Source organism: Cynocephalus volans, chromosome 4 (genome assembly GCF_027409185.1).
Source record: "Cynocephalus volans isolate mCynVol1 chromosome 4, mCynVol1.pri, whole genome shotgun sequence".
In the NCBI taxonomy this organism is placed as follows: Eukaryota; Metazoa; Chordata; class Mammalia; order Dermoptera; family Cynocephalidae; genus Cynocephalus; species Cynocephalus volans.
The window spans coordinates 78,187,399-78,205,434 of record NC_084463.1 but is presented as its reverse complement, the minus strand read 5'-3'; the positions used below and the strand labels follow the sequence as shown (position 1 = coordinate 78,205,434).

General features: G+C 34.5%; 1 protein-coding gene across 1 annotated transcript; it reads right to left on the bottom strand.

Annotated features, from left to right (window-relative positions):
- Positions 1-276: 276 nt before the first annotated feature.
- Positions 277-17,452, bottom strand: FAM76B (family with sequence similarity 76 member B). The gene is made up of 10 exons (XM_063094275.1): positions 17,287-17,452; positions 16,399-16,463; positions 15,398-15,452; positions 14,154-14,309; positions 12,168-12,367; positions 9,091-9,138; positions 8,821-8,901; positions 8,041-8,176; positions 5,216-5,317; positions 277-516 (listed from the first exon to the last, which is right to left on the bottom strand). Exons 1-10 carry the CDS (start codon positions 17,371-17,373, stop codon positions 427-429), a joined length of 1,020 nt encoding a protein of 339 aa, XP_062950345.1. The 5' UTR covers positions 17,374-17,452; the 3' UTR covers positions 277-426.
- Between the last annotated feature and the right edge of the window lie 584 nt (positions 17,453-18,036).

Sequence of the window (18,036 nt, the reverse complement as noted above, 5' to 3'; positions counted from 1 at the left end):
GTTTTTGTATTTCTAAGTTGAAAACTGTTTATCTGAAATTAGTATAGTGTAAAACATAAACCAAAACAAAAAACCCTGCTGCTTTGACTTCTTGAGATCATACCTATTCTATTATTATTGCATGTTGCATTTTATAAAGAGCACTACTCATGCACTCCTTTACAACTGTTTAATACTATTGCTGGCAAAAAAGTTCCTGGATACAAATAATTAAAAAGTTACTTCAAACCAGTTGAAGTTTATTTCAATGTTCCACAACTTAAAAAATGCTGTGTATCATTACAAAAGTGAACAGGAGACACGCCAATTTGTTAGGCGTGCAAAAATATTTTTTCCACTACACAGAATTTAAGAAAGGGCTTCACAGAATTTTTTTTCCCCAAAATTTACATTGGAAGCAGAAACACTAAACAAGTAACTACTTTCTCAAGGAGATGTTAAGATGCTTCCACTTCTGTCGAACTTTTTACCCTTTGACAATGCCGCAACCTGTTTGAGCAGTTCTCTGTTTTTGGCCTGTAGGAAACAAAAACATTTGAGATTAAAAATGTTTAAAATACTATTAAGAGTCAGGCTGAAGAATACTACTCATTTAGTGCTATTCTTTTCATTTATATAACAAAAGATTTCATTGAAACGCTAATAGATTAAATGAAAGAGTTGGCATATTTAGGTTCATCTCTTTAAGGCTGGACAGGTAGAAGGAAATTTCTAAATTGGTTTATCAGCCCTCCTTATAAATATCAATATAAACATAACTGTTCAAAGATATAATTGGTTACAAAAAAGGCAACAAAATGAATCCATTTAAAAGAAGGTCCAAATTTTAAATAGGGAAAAAATGTTTGCCCCTTTATCCTAAAAACATGAAAACTATGAAAATAAGATGTATTTTATAATTAATAAGATCAAAGAATGAATCAAGTGTTGATTTGGGAGGAATATTTCTTGGCAAGCTGTCTGAAGTCTTTCATTTGATGTTTATTAGCTTTTTGTAGAACAAGCATAAAAAGTTGTTTTTGCAAAAGCATTAAGAATTGCCAAAGGCACTCTCTTAACTATTCACTTTCTTAAGCACCCATCAGAACCACCCTTTCTGATCTTATTTTTGTTCCTTTAATTGCCATTTAATTATTTGGCACTGGCTTTGGTGTGATTTGAGCAGTTCCACATCATCACTGTTTTCAATTTCATGAAAACCTAAATTTTTTTTTTAAACAAAGATTGAAAATTTCACTTTGACAAAGTTCTGAACTGAATTGCACTCATTAGCAAATGTCTCATCCATCAGTGACAAAGACAATTATCCTGGAGCCAAGGTGCTATGACTATCATTACCATTTAGTGAGGAGGAATGGATAAGTAGAGATCTGCAGTAAATACTTCCGTATTTTGACTGCCTTTGACACCCTATGCAGTCTCTCAACTGTGGAAACTTATAGTAATAATATAATGTATATATATGGATCCCCCATTTATACAAATCAAGCACTTTTGAAGTTTCTGAGCCAAAACTGGGAGAATGATAACAGGTTTCAAGATTTTTTTATTACCTAGACAGACTTTTTTAGCCTCGTGCTTCAATTTCTACTCTAATTTTAGCTTTTGTATGGTCAGATAACACCCTGCCTTCTCTGTTTGCCACCTTAAAGTGGTTTCTTGAACACAAACCTTTGCTAGACTTTGTATTTCCATTTCCCCACCCTTCTCCAATCAAATTTTTCCTAATTATCCTATGACCTCCAAAATGCCAGTATTCTCAATACTGTCTTATATGTGCAAATGAAATCATTTTTTATGCTTGGTTGCATGATTACAGGGTTTCCCTATTCAAGTGTTACTAAATAAGATGGTAATGAAGAATTTTAATTCGAAATACAATACCAATTGCAAATTTAGAAAGCCATCAAGAATTAAAGAGAATTTTCCCTTTAAATCTAAACAGTTTGAGAAGATGGGAGGACAAATAAAATGAGTTTATACGCCTGTCAGGGAGAATCAAGTAGCACACTCAATCAATTGATTTATTGCTCAGCTACCCAGTTCTAGTCAATGTGGTAGTTTAAAATTTTTCTTTAATTGTTACCTATATATTATTTAATTATGAAAAACCCCTGGCTAGAAATAGGAAATTTTAAAAAAAGAAATTTTAAAATACAAATAAGGGCATAAAAATCTATGTCTATAAATTTGCCTCAGAGACTTCCACCAGATCTGAAATTTATATTTATATAAAAAAAATGTTTATGCGGGCATATCAAATGATTAAAAAGTAAACTCCTAAATAAAACCAATCAATTTATAATTTTCATATTCTATGTACAAAACCCAAGAACTCAAACATAAGGTCTTAAAAGCAGTTTTTCCATTTAACGCTTTAGTAGCTAATTTTCAATCTGCATTTATATATTTAGTTTCCTAACCACATCACTAATGTATTTATTTGTTGATGAATTATGTAAGAAAATAAACAGCATATCAGTTGTTAAATGGACACATCTTACTCTAATTTAAGTATATTAGAATATGTCTTATTCTAATTTAAGCACATTAAAAATAAATTTTATAATGCCATATTTAAATATATTCACACTTAAATTTTTTATCCTAAAATTACTTATTATGCACCCTGCAAAAATCAATCAAATCATTTAAAAACTCTTAAGCAGGTTTAGAAATGTTGGCCTAAAGAATATCTTTATTAAGAATTACACAGATCCTGCTTTATATCCTGGCTTTGCCACTTACCTGCTATGTAACCTAAAGTATATTTTTTCATTTGTAAAACAGAAACTCCACCACCCCACTCAAAATGAGTTGAAAGATCAATATTTAATCAAATATATAAAACACTTAGCCTAACACAGTGACTGGTACATAGCAGGCAATCAAATGTTAGTACTCTTTTCCCTTTTAGCCTCTTGCCTAACTAAACAAACGGCAGAATTTTTATTTGGTATTCTTAGTATTTTAGATGATTTGGAGGGTCTTGGGGGAGTGTTTTAGACTTTTTTTTTTTTTTTGCAATGTATAGTGCTTATTCCTCAGTTTGATAGTTAAAAAGTTTTAAGAGCTGTTAGAGCCAGATAAATTTTGTGTTAAAGGGTTCAACTCCTTATCACAAAGATAAGAAAAATAGTTAACTATGTTTACTCACCTCAGTAGAGAATCCTACTAGTACACTGGCTGCTAAAGGGAGTGGGGTAAAAAAATGGCACTTAACTGTGACAGAATGTCTCCAGCAATAACACAAAAGATACAGGAAAGTGCTCTGATAACAAGGATGAAATGGAAAGCTTGAGTAACCTGAGGTGGTGGGAGCCAGTGCAGAACAGGGGAAAGTGCAATTAAACCTAAGTCAGAAGATGTAGGTTTCTGTGTCACTATTCACTAATTGTTTGACCACAGTTTCATCTATAAAATGGGCATACCACATAACTCAGAGTAATTTTAAGGAGCAAATAAGACAGCATATATAAAATCGTGTTGAAAATGTCCTACTTCTCTATAAATATCAGTTACTTTTGTATTATATGAAACTTCAGCTACCACCCAAGAAGAGGTGGGCTTAAGATACTAATCAGGCTAAACTGAAGTCAGGTCCTCCACGCTTGCAGCTAAGATTAAAAAAAAAACAACACAAAACAGAAAATAAACTACTGTTTTGAACAGTGGGAAGTCCTAAGTTAAATCATATTTAAGTACCACTCACAGTTATTCTGTTGATTCACTCTGGATCTATTCCAGAGTTTTGATTATATCACATTACATCGGAAACCATCAGGCGGAAGATTTTGTTACAGGTAATCATTCAGCATTAATAACTGAATAAGAAAAATAAGAATATCAAACTAAAAATAATACTTGCTGGTGGATGAAAAACAGTAATTAATGTACAAGCCTGACATGATATGAGCAATCTCTCAGGACAGAGAGCATACAGGTATTTCCATAAATCACCTCTCTCTCAACAAATTATTTGAATGCCTACAATGTCCCAAGTTCTACGTGAGGTTCTCTTCAAAATTCTTTGTAACAGTAAGATCAAAGTTAAAACCAGGCAAACCGTACCCTGAATTTCAGTAAGTTCCTAAATCCTACTCAATTTAAGCTACTTGCAAAAAAAGTGTGAATAATACAAAACCAAAAGATAGGAATAGCAAATATCCCTTGATGTTACAATGTTAAAAAAAAGGGGGGGGGGCAGTATTAATTCCATTCTTCTGAAGCTGTATTCTCCCATCAAGTCTGAAGTCTGAATGCTGGCATAATCTATGCTTTTAAGACTTAAAACTTCTTAACCTTAAAAACCCTCATTCAAAGATTAATTCTACAAATGTCAGAATGTATAAATTGGAGAGAATGCATAATTAATTTAGTGTGGTCTGATTTCCAAATTTATGAAACGTAGGTGCTAAGAACAAGCTTTAATAAGGGAATAATCTGTATCCTTGTTGGATGTTCACCATCTCTGCATGCCAGACATCAGGTACCATCTTCTTTGTTACTATGTGACTCTTGACTTCGCCATCCATTGTTCTGTATATTTAAACCCTGCTTAATACACTTTGCAATGGATCACTAGCTACTGGCATTTAGCAGAACTCTATCTGGCACTTTCCAAATCACAGTACACAGGTTAAGTAAGCTCTCTTGCCTGCATCATTGAAGGCAGCATAAATCATCTCCACTCAAGGTCCCTGATAATTGGTTTTATTTATTTTTCGATGACTGCCAATGGGGGGATCCTTGACCTTAAATCAGCACCATGCTCTAACCAAGTGGGCTAACCGGCCAGTCCCTGACAATTGGTTTTATACACCCACCTTCCTTCTTATTATCTAGAGGGAAATAGGAAGAATGATTGCCATTAAAGACCTTATTTTCACCTTAGTTTCACGAATCTGTTGTTTTAAATTTTTGCTTTTGGTCAACTGAACATACTCCAATGATCTCCTCCTCTGAAAACTCCATTTGAAGTTTAGGCAAAAGTATTTAGGATTAATACACCAAGTCATCTTTCGAGTGATTTCAAATAAAAACTTTTTCAAATAACTTTTAATGGGATCAGGGTTAAAAACTATTACAAAGTCACAGTCACAACTTAAAATGCACCTAATATGCACAGAACAGGCACACCAATTTAAGTCAAAAGATGCTTTTAACCAAGTTTAGCCCTCCTTGCCTAACATGTTATATAAATAATGTCATTCACCTGAAGTTGTTCCACTGTTTCTTTGTGAGCTTTTTCCATACTGTTCATTTTTGTTCTCAAATTTGACTCTTGGTACTGAAAGTCTGCCTTTAGTTCAGTTAACTGAAAGATTAAAAAAAAATTATACATAGTATATTTTATATATGTTCACATACACAAACACAGATCATTTTAAATATTCTTCACAATAAACCCACACTTCATTATAAAAGTGGAAGATGTTAATAGCAGTTTCCTGAGTTTTACAACTTACCTAGAATTTGTTATGTAAAATGATGAATTCTATTTGCTTTACTGTAGTGTAATTTAATGTTAAGATGATATCTGACCATCAGTAAAACTTTTGAGATGTTGCCTTATTGGGTTTTTTTAAGGGTGACTTTACTGGACACAGAATTTGGCAACTGGTATGCCAACAGGAAAGTTTAATGGCTAATACCTTGGGAAATGCTTCAATGCAAATGTACTTCACATTAATATAAAAGTAAATATTTAAACTGATTTCAGGTTAAAATAATATTTCAATAATAAAAAGAAAAAAATTTCACACTGGGCAAATATCAGGGCACTTCAAAAAGTTCATGCGAAGATTCATATTACCTTTTAATTCTATTTTTTCACAAACTTTCTCAAGTACCCTTATATTAAGAGGAATGCCTTATCAATCAAGAGCTGTACTGCTTTTATTTTTAAGTTTATGTCCAGGATTATGTACACGCCACCACCTAACACTTGAGGTAAAAAATGAGGACAAAGCACAGAAATATAACTAACATAGGATGAAATGGGAAAGGTGGTTACTATAAAACCTGGGCTAAATAAGACAAATATAAGAAAAAAAATCAGTGGTTTTAGGAAGCAAAGAAGGCTATGTGACGTTTTTTTCATAAATATAAACAACACGCACAAAAGTACAATATCTCATGACTTCAAACTAAAAAATAAGTTATTATGTGATTTCATTAATCAGAACCATGCAGAAGCAGCTTCAGGTTATTGTTAAATCTTTTTTCTTATGTCAGCTTTATAGGTATGCACATTCTTTTTGTAATTACTCAGTAGCTAGTAAATTGAAAGACATACAGAAAAAGAGAAAGGAAGGCATGATGTCATACATTCTTATCTTTCTGAATAAAAGCTTTTACTTTGTCAAATGCAAAGATTAACTAAATTCTCTCTCTCCATCTTCTATATTACAAATGAATTCCTGTTCTGAAATGCCAATTCAAACCAGATCAGCTAACATAATTATTCTATTCACTACACCGTGTGTTGCCTCCAGACTATGAACCTCTCAAAGATAAGTCTCATTTATACGTCTTTCTATTCTCATGATCCAGTACAATGTCTGGTTCTCGAAGACACTGAATAACCGTTTGTGAAATAAATTCAGAGAAATCACTTGGTTGTCTTAGACTTACAAGGAAAAGGTGAAAACGTGTTGCTATTTTAGGCTTATAATTATTATTTTCCTTAGAACACTGCTAATTTCAATGCCCGTTTTTTTGTTTTTTTTTTTAAAAAGGGACACTAACAAAAGCAAAAAACAACTAAATGCACTAACAAAGAACAGTCATGCTAGAAAGAAAAAAAAAATCTAAAAAATAATCAATATTCCACAGCTTATTACTACTTGGTTTTGGAATCACTGATATTTTGCAGTAAACTTAGCATTTTATTCACTGTTTCTCAAAGTTAATGCAGATACACCTGGCTTTGTGCGATAGAACTGTCTCTGAAATTCTGTGCATGGAAAAAATTTCCATAAAAGCTTATAAATTTAAAAAATGCTGTTAATCAAAAACAACCATAAGAAAAAGATACCCACAACTATCCTATTTTTTATCTTTTATGTCAATCCTAATTTTCATATCCTGAATTTGCTCAAAGGAACAAATGTATTAAAATAATTTAAGTCCACCATCAAGGTGTGGGAAAACGTATCAAAAGTAGAATGCCAGAAGTACAGCCAGCTCAGACTCAAACCTACTATGGATACTCAGAGATCCATATGGATATACATATTTATAATCATGTCTTGTTCATAATTTTAAAAGAATTGTTTTTAATGTTTTTCTCTTGCATACTGTTTTGATATAGGTCAAACTACATTGTTGGGGACAATAAAGCAAGTACAAATTTAGGTTCTACCCTCAAAGATAAACATAAGTAACAGCACCTATGAGCACTTAAACATACATGCCAGGAGCTGCAGTAAATACTTTCCATTTTAATTTAATCATCATAATCATCCTATGAGATAGTATTAACGCTCCCATTTTCAAAATGAGAAAATTGAGGCCTGCCAAAGTGAAAGCACTCTGCACAATGTCACACAGAATGTATTACAAATGGGATTTTAACCCCGCTATGGCTAAATACTTCAAAACTCGTGTTTCTTGCTCCATGCCTGACCATTTTTAGGCTATACTGATTTCATAGCGTAAGAAAACCTTAAATCTGGCTATAATTGTTAACATTCCTCTGTTCAATAAATGGATAACATATTTGATATTCCTCTTAACTAATAAACAAAGTTACAATAAGTACACTTACTTCCTACAAAGTGATCTTAGACATCTGTTGCTAATCATTAACTACTACACAGGAAATTCCCAAACCATTACTTTTCATCAGTTATTTGATCTGGATTGATACAAATTCATGATCAAAGGCTATATTCAAGTACTTTCTCAAATCACAAGAATTTACACAACATTCTATTTATATCTCATTTTTAAATTATTAAGATACTAGATAATTTGTAATTATCAAGCAAGAGTCAAGATGTAAATCTTACCAGGGTCACTGAACCATGTTCTTACCTTTTTATCTTTTTCTAAAATGGTCTGGTCTCTTTGCTGTAAGAGACGCTTAAGTGACATCACTTCTTCTTTCAGTTGACTTATAAGGACAAAATTGTCTGTTCCCCCACTATCTGCTGACTGATTTATAGAGCTACTAAAAAAGAAAAAAGCAAAGCACAGTTAAATGAAGTAGAAGGAAAATTAGCAGGTGTTCAAATTGCATAAATTAGACAATTCCACAAACATCCTTAAGGCTAATGCAAAAAAATATGTACCTGACAGAAATGGATGCAACTGGCAAATTACCTTACTAATGGCACACATTACATACACCTGCAGAAATATAATTCAGTATTAGCTTTTAGGGGGTCAATACTTCTAGTGTAAAGCAATAGGCAGCCAATTTGTACAGTAACATCAGCAAACTTTTGGCTAATGAACTAAAACAAAGTCACACATAATATTTTAAATCTAAAAACATTTTCTAAGCAGGTCAATTTAAAATATCACAATTAGATTTGTGTTTCTTTGAAGATTAAGATAAAGAAAATGTTCTCTACTCAGATTTTTTTTTCAAAACCCAAATTTACTCCCCAAATAGAACAACATACTTCAGTGCCACTTTCTTATTGCCAAAATTAAGTTAAATTTTTAAAAACTGATTATGTTTACTCTTCTATGTGACTCGAAGTCATCAATGTAGAAGATACGTTTCTATTTATCTAATAATACCTAGCAACCAACCATAACTATTCAACTAAGTTGAATTTTTACAACACTAAAGGAATTCATTTTTACCTATCTCCATTAGATGGCTTAGATTCCAATTTGGGCTTTTTCTTTGGAGTCTCATTCTGAATTGCTGAAGAGGATTTATGGCTGAAACCAAACATTAATAATAATTAGAGGAAAAAGGGCAGACATACTAATTGATAAGTTATTCTTCTTCCCTCAAAATATTACTAAACATGATTGATTTTTTTAAAGCCTAAGTAACAAAATAGAAGGGATATCGCATTTATAAAAATACCTTTCAAAATATTTCAGAAAACATGTTAATGTATTTACCTCTGTTTCCACAGTCCCTGCTCTTGTTCTGGACTTAGATTGCTGATTCTGAAAAATATATAAATGACATCCAATAACAACATTTATTTAATACATATACATTTACCAGTATTCTTTCTCAAAAGAATCAAATCGTTTATAATCTTTTGTTCAGAAAAGCGCAAATTTATTGAAGTTTTCAGACTAAGCTAATATATATTGAATAAATCACATTCCAATGATATATATTCTAATCAAGTCACTACTAGCCAACTTAAGTTCTTTAAGAAAGGTATGATAATAGAAAATAAATTTTCTTTTTTATCAGGATCTCCTTAATTCAATTTAATATCATACTGAGGGCTGGTGTATATAAGCATGAAAACTACTACAGGGTTCTATAATTATAAAGTCATTATACTTCGGCTACCCTTACCATTTCAGCAGAAAATCTGTGTCTTTAAAGTTAACGGTTTCCTAATAATACTAAATAGAGACTTCTTTACGAGTAGCTAAATTTGCTCACAATAGTGTGTCAAGTTGAACAAGGAAGTATCTTAATTTCTTTGATTTCTTCCTAGCTTTCCTAATAATACTCTCTAAAGTCAGAGCTCTCTTTAGTCAGTAGTCTGGAGAAGTCATGCTGAAAATACCGGGAAATTCCACAGTAAACAAATGATTTTACTCTTACTTATAATTAATACTACAAGATGATTTCTTTTCCATTTTGCCTTAACACTAATAACCATTTTATAATTCACTATGAATCCTACATTTTTTTCTCCTATATTTGCACATCAGTCAATCCTTCACTAACGCTTAGTTTATTCACTCAACATGTGTAGAGCATCTCCTATGAACCAGATACCACATATTTGTACAATTTAAGAGATGTCAGACCTGGGCTGTGTGATCTTGGGCAAGTTACTTAAAATCCCTGAGCATCAGTTCCCTCATCTGTAAAATGGGTATAATACATATCTTATAGGGATATGAGCATTAAATGAGTTATATATGCAAAAGCACTTAGTACCATCCCAGTATTTATGAGTATATTTTTAAAAGTTCATGGAAAAATTTGTATTATCTTTTAATTCTATTTTCCCACAAACTTTCTGAAGTATCCTCATTCAAAATAGATATATGTAGATATATTTGTCTGTGTGTGTGCAAAATTTACCATTGTTTTAGCTGTAGAAGCTTTTTAAGCAAAAATAGGAAACAAATCATGTCCTTAAGAATCAGCTATAGATAAATATCAAGCTGGGGAAACAGTAGCTGTAATCCTATCAACCTGAGTTATTCTTTACTTGTGACAATGAATGGCAACCCTATTGAGGAATTCAGTTACCCTTTTGTTTCTTTAATAAATTTCATTATAAGCATTAACAAGCCATATAATCACACATGAATTAAAAGCACTAACCAGACCTAAAAGGGAGAACAATCATATTAATAATCATTTATCAAAAACCCTTGAAATTCCTATCTTAGACTTCTGAGGGTTGTCCATTCCGGGATCCAGATTAACCCTAGTACCACTCTTTGCCACCACCATCCCTGCCAATCATCATCTACCAAAATATGCATGCTCCTCATATTAGTTCTAATATACTGAACTGAAGACAGATTCTACAACCTACAAACTGGTTGCCTGTTCATCAAAAACAAACTAATATTTGTATTTCTTAAGTAATCAAAAGGGGAAAAAAAATTGAAAATCACTGATAAACTCTTCCCTTTACTTCTGAAAAAGGGAAACATTACATTCTTTCAAAAAATTAGGTCACATAATTTGATGTTTACAAATATACTCTGATTTTGTCTTTCCACATCATGTTAAGGTAAATTTATCAGTAAAGGACAGGGGAAGGAGACATTTTGGCAGTCTTAAGAATAGGTCTGACATATGTTACTATGGTATACAGTTATTTTGTTATATTTTTTCGTAAAGCAAGAAGCAAAAACAAGGAAGATTTATGTGTTCTTTGCTCCCTGGGTACTGTGATATAAAAACCACAAGATTTCTTCAAAATAGCCAGATTAGAAGTCAATGCATTGCAGTCTCCCACTATCATACCTAGAAAGCACAACGTGTTAAAAATGAACATCAGAGCCACAACAAAACCTCATAATCTACTAGGTGCCTATATACAGTTTAGAATTAAACCTTACTAATTAGATAGAACTATATTATTTTCCAAAAATACCGTTATGTGTTCCAAAACGTGGTAGGCATCAGTTTTCTGTAAATGGAATTATGTTTTATTAACTACCTGTAACTTTAAAGACTCATAGAGAAATTTAGGAAAAAATAATAAATCATTCTGAAAATGGGTATATGTATTATGTCCCTATTTTTTCCATTTTAATTTGTGTGCTTATAGGAATTTATGTTTTAATGTTCTTGATTTTTCCATGAAGATTAAAATCACATTTAAAAAACGTTTTATACTGCACACATAAAGGGTTAACTCCACCCCCCACCAAGCCACTTAAAGAATCAAGGAGTTTGGTATATTTGAATAGGGTTCTTGCCTATGTGTTTTAACAAACAGTAAAGTACCACTAGTTAAAGATAATGTTTCTCACACTTGGGAACCTCCAAGATTAAGAATGTTTCTATCACGTCACAAATGACAGTGTTACAATCTGCTCTCCAAACAGAGTAAATGTACATTTCCAGTCACTGGTTTAAATTTGGTTTTACTAAAACAGATTAATGACAACTAAGGTAAACACGATTTTTATAAGTAAAATCCTAACAATCATTTAAACAAGAAAAATATTGTCGCCTTTGTTAACTTAAATCATTGAAGTATTAATTCTGATGTACCTGTATTTTGACTTCATGATATGATCATAACTTTATAGATTTCCTAAATGTCCTATCTTTTACTATGGTAAACACCTAAACACATTCCATATGTGTAATTTTATACACTGAATAAACTGGGGACATAACCTTAGACACTAAAGAAGTTTACCATTTACAATGGAAACTAGACCAGCACAAGCAACATTTGTAAGAAATAAATAACAATATATGGCATTAAGATGAAAGAGAGGATTTTAGAACACAATTTCAAAGTGCTTACTTGTGATGGCTACTGCTGTGACGATGGTGATGGTGATGATGGTGGTGATGATGTTTTGAATGATGCTGGTCTTTCTCAGTAAGAGATGAAGATGATGAATTTGAATGTGAAGATCCCAGGTTCTTCCTTTGTTCTTTTGTCTTCTGTAAAACTCTCTTGTATGATAAAGTACAGAGCCAGCATAACAATTTCCCATCAACCTTTTAAGAAAATATTTGTATTAGATTAAATGCACCCATACACTGGCTGTAAGTGAAACCAGTTAAGATAAACTGCCCAACTTCCAGCTGTATTTCACACATTCATACGCACATGCACGCAGCCATGCATTCACAGATCTGCAAAATGGAAAATAAAATCAGACTTTTAGGAAATTTGTGAAAATGCTTATTTGGAGGAGTATAAAACTGGTGAAGATGATGTATGGACTCCCATTAGGTTTGAGCCATTTTTAATTTGGAGAGAGAGAGACATGTTACCCTTTTTCTTATTCCTGGAAAGTAAGTATAAATTGATGACATACTTCCAAGAAATCTAGTCTGAATTCTTAAATCACTGTGTAATTACTAAAATGATAAAAGTACTTCCCACTACAGTAAATATTATGAATTTATAGGAAAGCAGGACTGCCTAAATGACCTTTACAATCGATTCTCATTATTTGCAGATTTTGTATTTGCAAATTTGCCTATTAAAATTTATCTGTAACCCCAAAATTAATATAGCGCCGCTTTTGTGGTTATTTGCAAACATGCACAGAGCAGCAATAAATTTGTGTCACCCAATAGCATGATCCCAGCTGAGGTGGAACAAAGTGATGCTCTGCCTTCCTGTTTTTAGCTCTCATACTGTAAACAAGTATCCTTTTCATGGTCTATTTAATGCCATGTTTTTCAAGTTTTTGTGTTTTTCGTTGGTGATTTCAATGTTTAAAATAGTCCCAAATACAAGTGCTTAAGTACTGTATAGTATTCCTATGCTCAAGAAGGCTGTGATGTGCCTTAATGAAAAAATAACACGTGTTAGGTAAGCTTCATTCTGGCATCGTTAGTGCTGTTGGCCATGATTTCAATTAATCAATATATACTAAGTATGTTGTCTTTAAACAGAAATACACCCAAAATAAGGTTATGTATTGATCAACTGACCAACATATTTTGACTAGAGGCAGGAACCTAATCCCCTATTTCCCTTAGAGGCAACAATTCAGTATTTACTAATTCAGAGCTTGTGGCAACTTTATAGAACATAACTACCACAAATAATGAAAACCAACTGTACGTCAAGGAGGAGGAAAAGCAACTTCTTTCCAAAATTCAGATTAAATGTATAAAAAATTAAACCAAGTTTCTGTCTTCTGTTTGTTCACACAAAAATTGTTGGAGGGACATGTCTTACAACTAGGGTACATAACTGCTGTGTGGGGACCTGGGGGAGCCCCTCAAAGACAGTCATCCTCCAAATCAACTGATACTGATAGACAACAGGAGGCCTGTGTGAATCCTGATCAGCAGAGGAATGCCACATGCACACACATACTTATTAAGTCACTGTAGGTAAAGAAAAACAACGGTTTCAAATATGAGACCATATCAAAAGGCACAAGACTAATTTTGAATTTTAAGTGATAATGTGCCATCAGGTATTTTTTCACACCAGCAACTTCAAGTAACCAGGAAAATGGTTAAGTAGGTGAAAGGACTTATTAAACAGCAATTAGTAAGTCTCCCAAACTAAATAGGGGATAACCAAATAGTACAAAATAGCCATCACAAAATATTTTTTTAAATTATAGTAATCCTAATTGATCAACATGGATCTACATACGATGCAAACAAGGAGAAAACTATTGCTGAACTTTCATCTTACTACTTGCTTTCAGAGACCCAAAGAATGGGTCTCAGCAGTGTATTAATTATAATAATTTCCAACTTGTTTGGCAGTCTCTTTAATTTCCAGAGATGTCATAACATAAATAAAACACACCTTTCTCCTTCCTTCCTCCTTCCGATCAAAAGCACATTGTTGTTTGCACTGTTCACAGGTCTGAGGTGGTCCATACTTTTTTTCTGAATTTGTGCAACGCTGACACTTGGTACCAATAAATGCTGCGATTATGTTACAGTACTGACAAGGCTTGGGCTGAAAAACAGGTATACGTTTTCTTTAACGGACATTTTAAAATATTAAATATTAAATATTTGCTGCATAAAATATACCCAATGTTACATACACATTTCTGGGATTAAGTAAGAGAATTAATGGATAAAAAATTAGTTTTCTATCAAGTATGTCATCCTGTCACATTCCATAACATTTACCATTTTTCTATTCATTCAACTAATATTTATTTCTACAGTTAGGAAACTCACTGTTACTGTATTAAAATATTTACACAGTAAAAACATGAGAAATATATTTACGACTTGCATAGTTTGTTATGTAATATATAAGCTACACATGAAAAAGACCTCAAAGAATAAAAATAAAGGTACACATATATAGAAAAGTCTCATGTATACAGATTTGGGGGAATGAACTAACTTAATATCCTGGTTAGCTTAATTACTGTAACATTTGTTCAAAAAACATTAAGTTTTCATCATACATAAATGTACAGATGATGCAAAAATATATACTACAGTTGAGTTTTCAATGTTAAAAAAATTGGCACAAGCATACTGAACATAAACTATACAAACATACCTTGATTTTCTTTGATATTCCAAAGGAAATTCGGGGTCATATAGAGCTTTAAAGTCAACACTTTGACCAATAATACATAATATCAGTATAATATAACAATAATTACTGTAATATACTCACACATGTAAGACAACCTGTACTAAGGTAATGTCATGACATCTGTAAATAAATACTTGAATTGTGCTGCTGTTTAAAAATAGCTTGAGGTTCTGAAGGGGGGAAAGTTTGATTACACAAACTTTATGGATGAGTAGGTTCTCCATAACCAGTCGTTTGCTATATTTGAGTCTTTAAAGAACAGCTTCACAAATTTCATGTTGAAATTTAATACATATAAAATATGCACATAATCTGTTTTAAATGTTGCCACCTTCCCAGACTGTCTACAGAAAATTTCTTTCATGGAATATTTTAGTATGTTGAAATATTTAAGAACACTGAAATACATGTTTGTTAAAGGCTCATCTCTGTGACCAACACTAACAGACCAGTAACAATCACATGAAGATATAAGAAATACTTACCGTCCCAAATTGCTTCACATTTTGAGCACACTTCTTACAAATTGTGTTAGTTTTGCTGAAAAGGAAATTATATACAGATGATCACATTTACATAGCTTTCTGAGATAATAAACTCAATGCTGAAGTAAATGAACTTGCAGTACTTAAAACTTACTCTCTAATACAAAGAATTTTTTAAAAATATATAAATATAAGGATATTTTTAGGGTTGTTTTACCTGAATTTATTTCTCATCTATTAACTTAAGACAAACGTTTTTATACATTTTTATAGTACTTTTTTTTTTTTTTTTAAGGAAACAAAACAAAAAATCCTAATGTTTCCTATCTAGGTCCCAAACCTTCACACTTGCCACTATTAATGCACAGCATTACACATCAGTGCCTACCTAACCTGTCACTTGGTCATTCTCCATTATCACGCACACACCTACTAATAAAAATGTTTGTTCTTATCTTAGGCTACTTTCTTGAGGGTGCCCTCAAAGTGGAATCAAGAGCTAAAAAAAAAAAAGCATGCGTTCTTCCACTGGTAAGAAGTTACTAGATTCCATCCTTGGAAAGCAATTGGTAACAGTATAGATCTTTCCTCGGGTCCGTTAATGTTTTACCAGGTTTTTATAGCTTAACACTAATTATACAAGGATCCCTCAAAAAGTTCATGGAAACATTCGTATTATCTTTTAATTCTAACCTTTTCCACGAACTTTATGAAGTACCCTCATATTTGCACTTTCATTAGTAAGGCTGTACATTTTCCAAGCAATAATTTATTCTTTACTTCCTCATGTGTAAACTCAAGTCTAGTTGTAAAATAACCACTGTTCTTTTGTCAACATTTTCTCTCCCACCATATACGTATAAAAAGCTTACAACTTAAAACTCAAAAGACTAAACCATTTTTTAAAAATCCTTTATTACAAATATGGGATTACAACCCCCAACTATTCCTTACAGACAACACTTCATCTTTAACAATCAAAAACTGTTCAGTATACAAACCTCTCTTGTTGAAATTCTGATCTGCAGTAAGTACACTTTACAATAGGATGAGCAATCCGACATTCCTGTAATAAGACAACACATTAGTCAGTATCTATCTCAAAGTCCCAAATCTCACTTTTCTGGTAGGAAATGATTACCCAACCTAGTTAAACGTCTAAAACATCAATAAAATCTGGCCCACAACGTAAACAATTGGGTGATTTATCATATTAAGTAGCCGATCACATATAATTTCTTAGGAAAGGAATAGGTGTCTTTGTCTCAGATGTGGTAATTTATTAATTACAGATAAATGAAGAAAGCTGTCAGGGCCGAGTTCAAGGATTGGTTAAATGTGAAACTACTTATTATTTTACACCGTTGCTCACAGACAGCATCCCGGCTTTAATGGGATGGGAGGAGCTCCAAATCATAGAGCATTCTGTTCCCAAACCAGTCGCTTCGCTTTCCTGGACAGGGAAGGAGGATGCCATCAGCTTTGCGGCTTCAGGTTCCTAGCAAGAAAGTGCAAAAACCGTCCCCTGCCTCCTGGTGGAAGGAGAGGACAGACCAGGCAGAAAACCGAGATGAAAACATCTCCACCCCAGCCTCTCTGCGACACAGACAGGTGGCTGCTTCAGCCCCACCCGTGAGACCCCCGGACGCTACTGGGGCCCGGCCCCCTCCTGGGCCGCCTGGAGGAGGGCAGGATGCTGTCTCCTTCTCAGGGCCTTTCTCAGTTAATGCCCAGGCCTTCAGAAAAAGGGGTCCCCGGATGGGGAGATTGGGGCTCCGGACTCCCCAGCCCCCGAGGCACCGGCGAAGAGAGCGGGGCTGCAGTGCGGCGGACACCCAGCCCCCTTGGGCTACAGCAAAGGAAACCCCGCCCGCCCGGAGCCCACGGACCTTGCAAAGCTGCTGGCCCTGGGAGAGCTCCTCGAAGGGATAGCGCTGGGTACACTTGGTGCAGGCGTACAGGGCCGAGGCCGCCATCCTGCTCAGTCTCCTCCTCCGCCGCCGCCGCCCGCTCCGAGGCGGAGCCCTACAGGCAACTCGGGCGTCGCCGTCACCGCCGCCCGGGCCGCGGGCTCCTCCTCCTCCTCCCCCTCCCCCGACCTCGCGCCCACCAGGGCCTCGCCGCGAGAGCCCAAGGCCCCGCGGAGGCCACCGCCGTCTCCCTCCGCCTCCACTTCCGCCCCAGCCCACCCAGTGACGCCGTCCTAGCCGCTCCCGCTTAGGCCCCGATAACGGCGGAGGGAGACGAAGCGGACAGTTCGATGCGGTTTAGCTGCGCGGTCGCGGATCCGCTTCCTTCTCGGCCTCCCTTCTCCACCCCTGATTGGCTACGGCGGATACTACGTCACTCGGCCGCTCCTCCCAACTCTTAACCCCGGCTACGCAAGGAGTTCCCACAAAGGGAGGAAGTCACTGGCCAATAACAGCCCAATGCTCTCAGCGCGCGAAATCCCTTTTAAACCCGCCCCGCCCAAAGGTCCTGGTCGCGGCTATTTCTAGCAGCCGGTCTCAGTGACAGTGCCCTAATCCAATTGGGCAAATGTCGGCGAAAGATTTGCTCTCTACCGCTACTTTCTCCCTAGGTTTCTATTGGACCAAAGCTTTAAGCCCCTCCTAACCCTGTTTGTTATTGGCCAAGAG

Coding starts and splice junctions, on each gene's coding strand:
- FAM76B (XM_063094275.1), bottom strand. CDS start 17,373: ATGGCGGCCTCGGCCCTGTACGCCTGCACCAAGTGTACCCAGCGCTAT. Junction 15,453..16,398: donor TCAGAATTTCAACAAGAGAG/GTTTGTATACTG, acceptor TTTCCTTTTCAG/CAAAACTAACACAATTTGTA. Junction 8,177..8,820: donor AAGCCATCTAATGGAGATAG/GTAAAAATGAAT, acceptor TTTCTTTTTTAG/TAGCTCTATAAATCAGTCAG.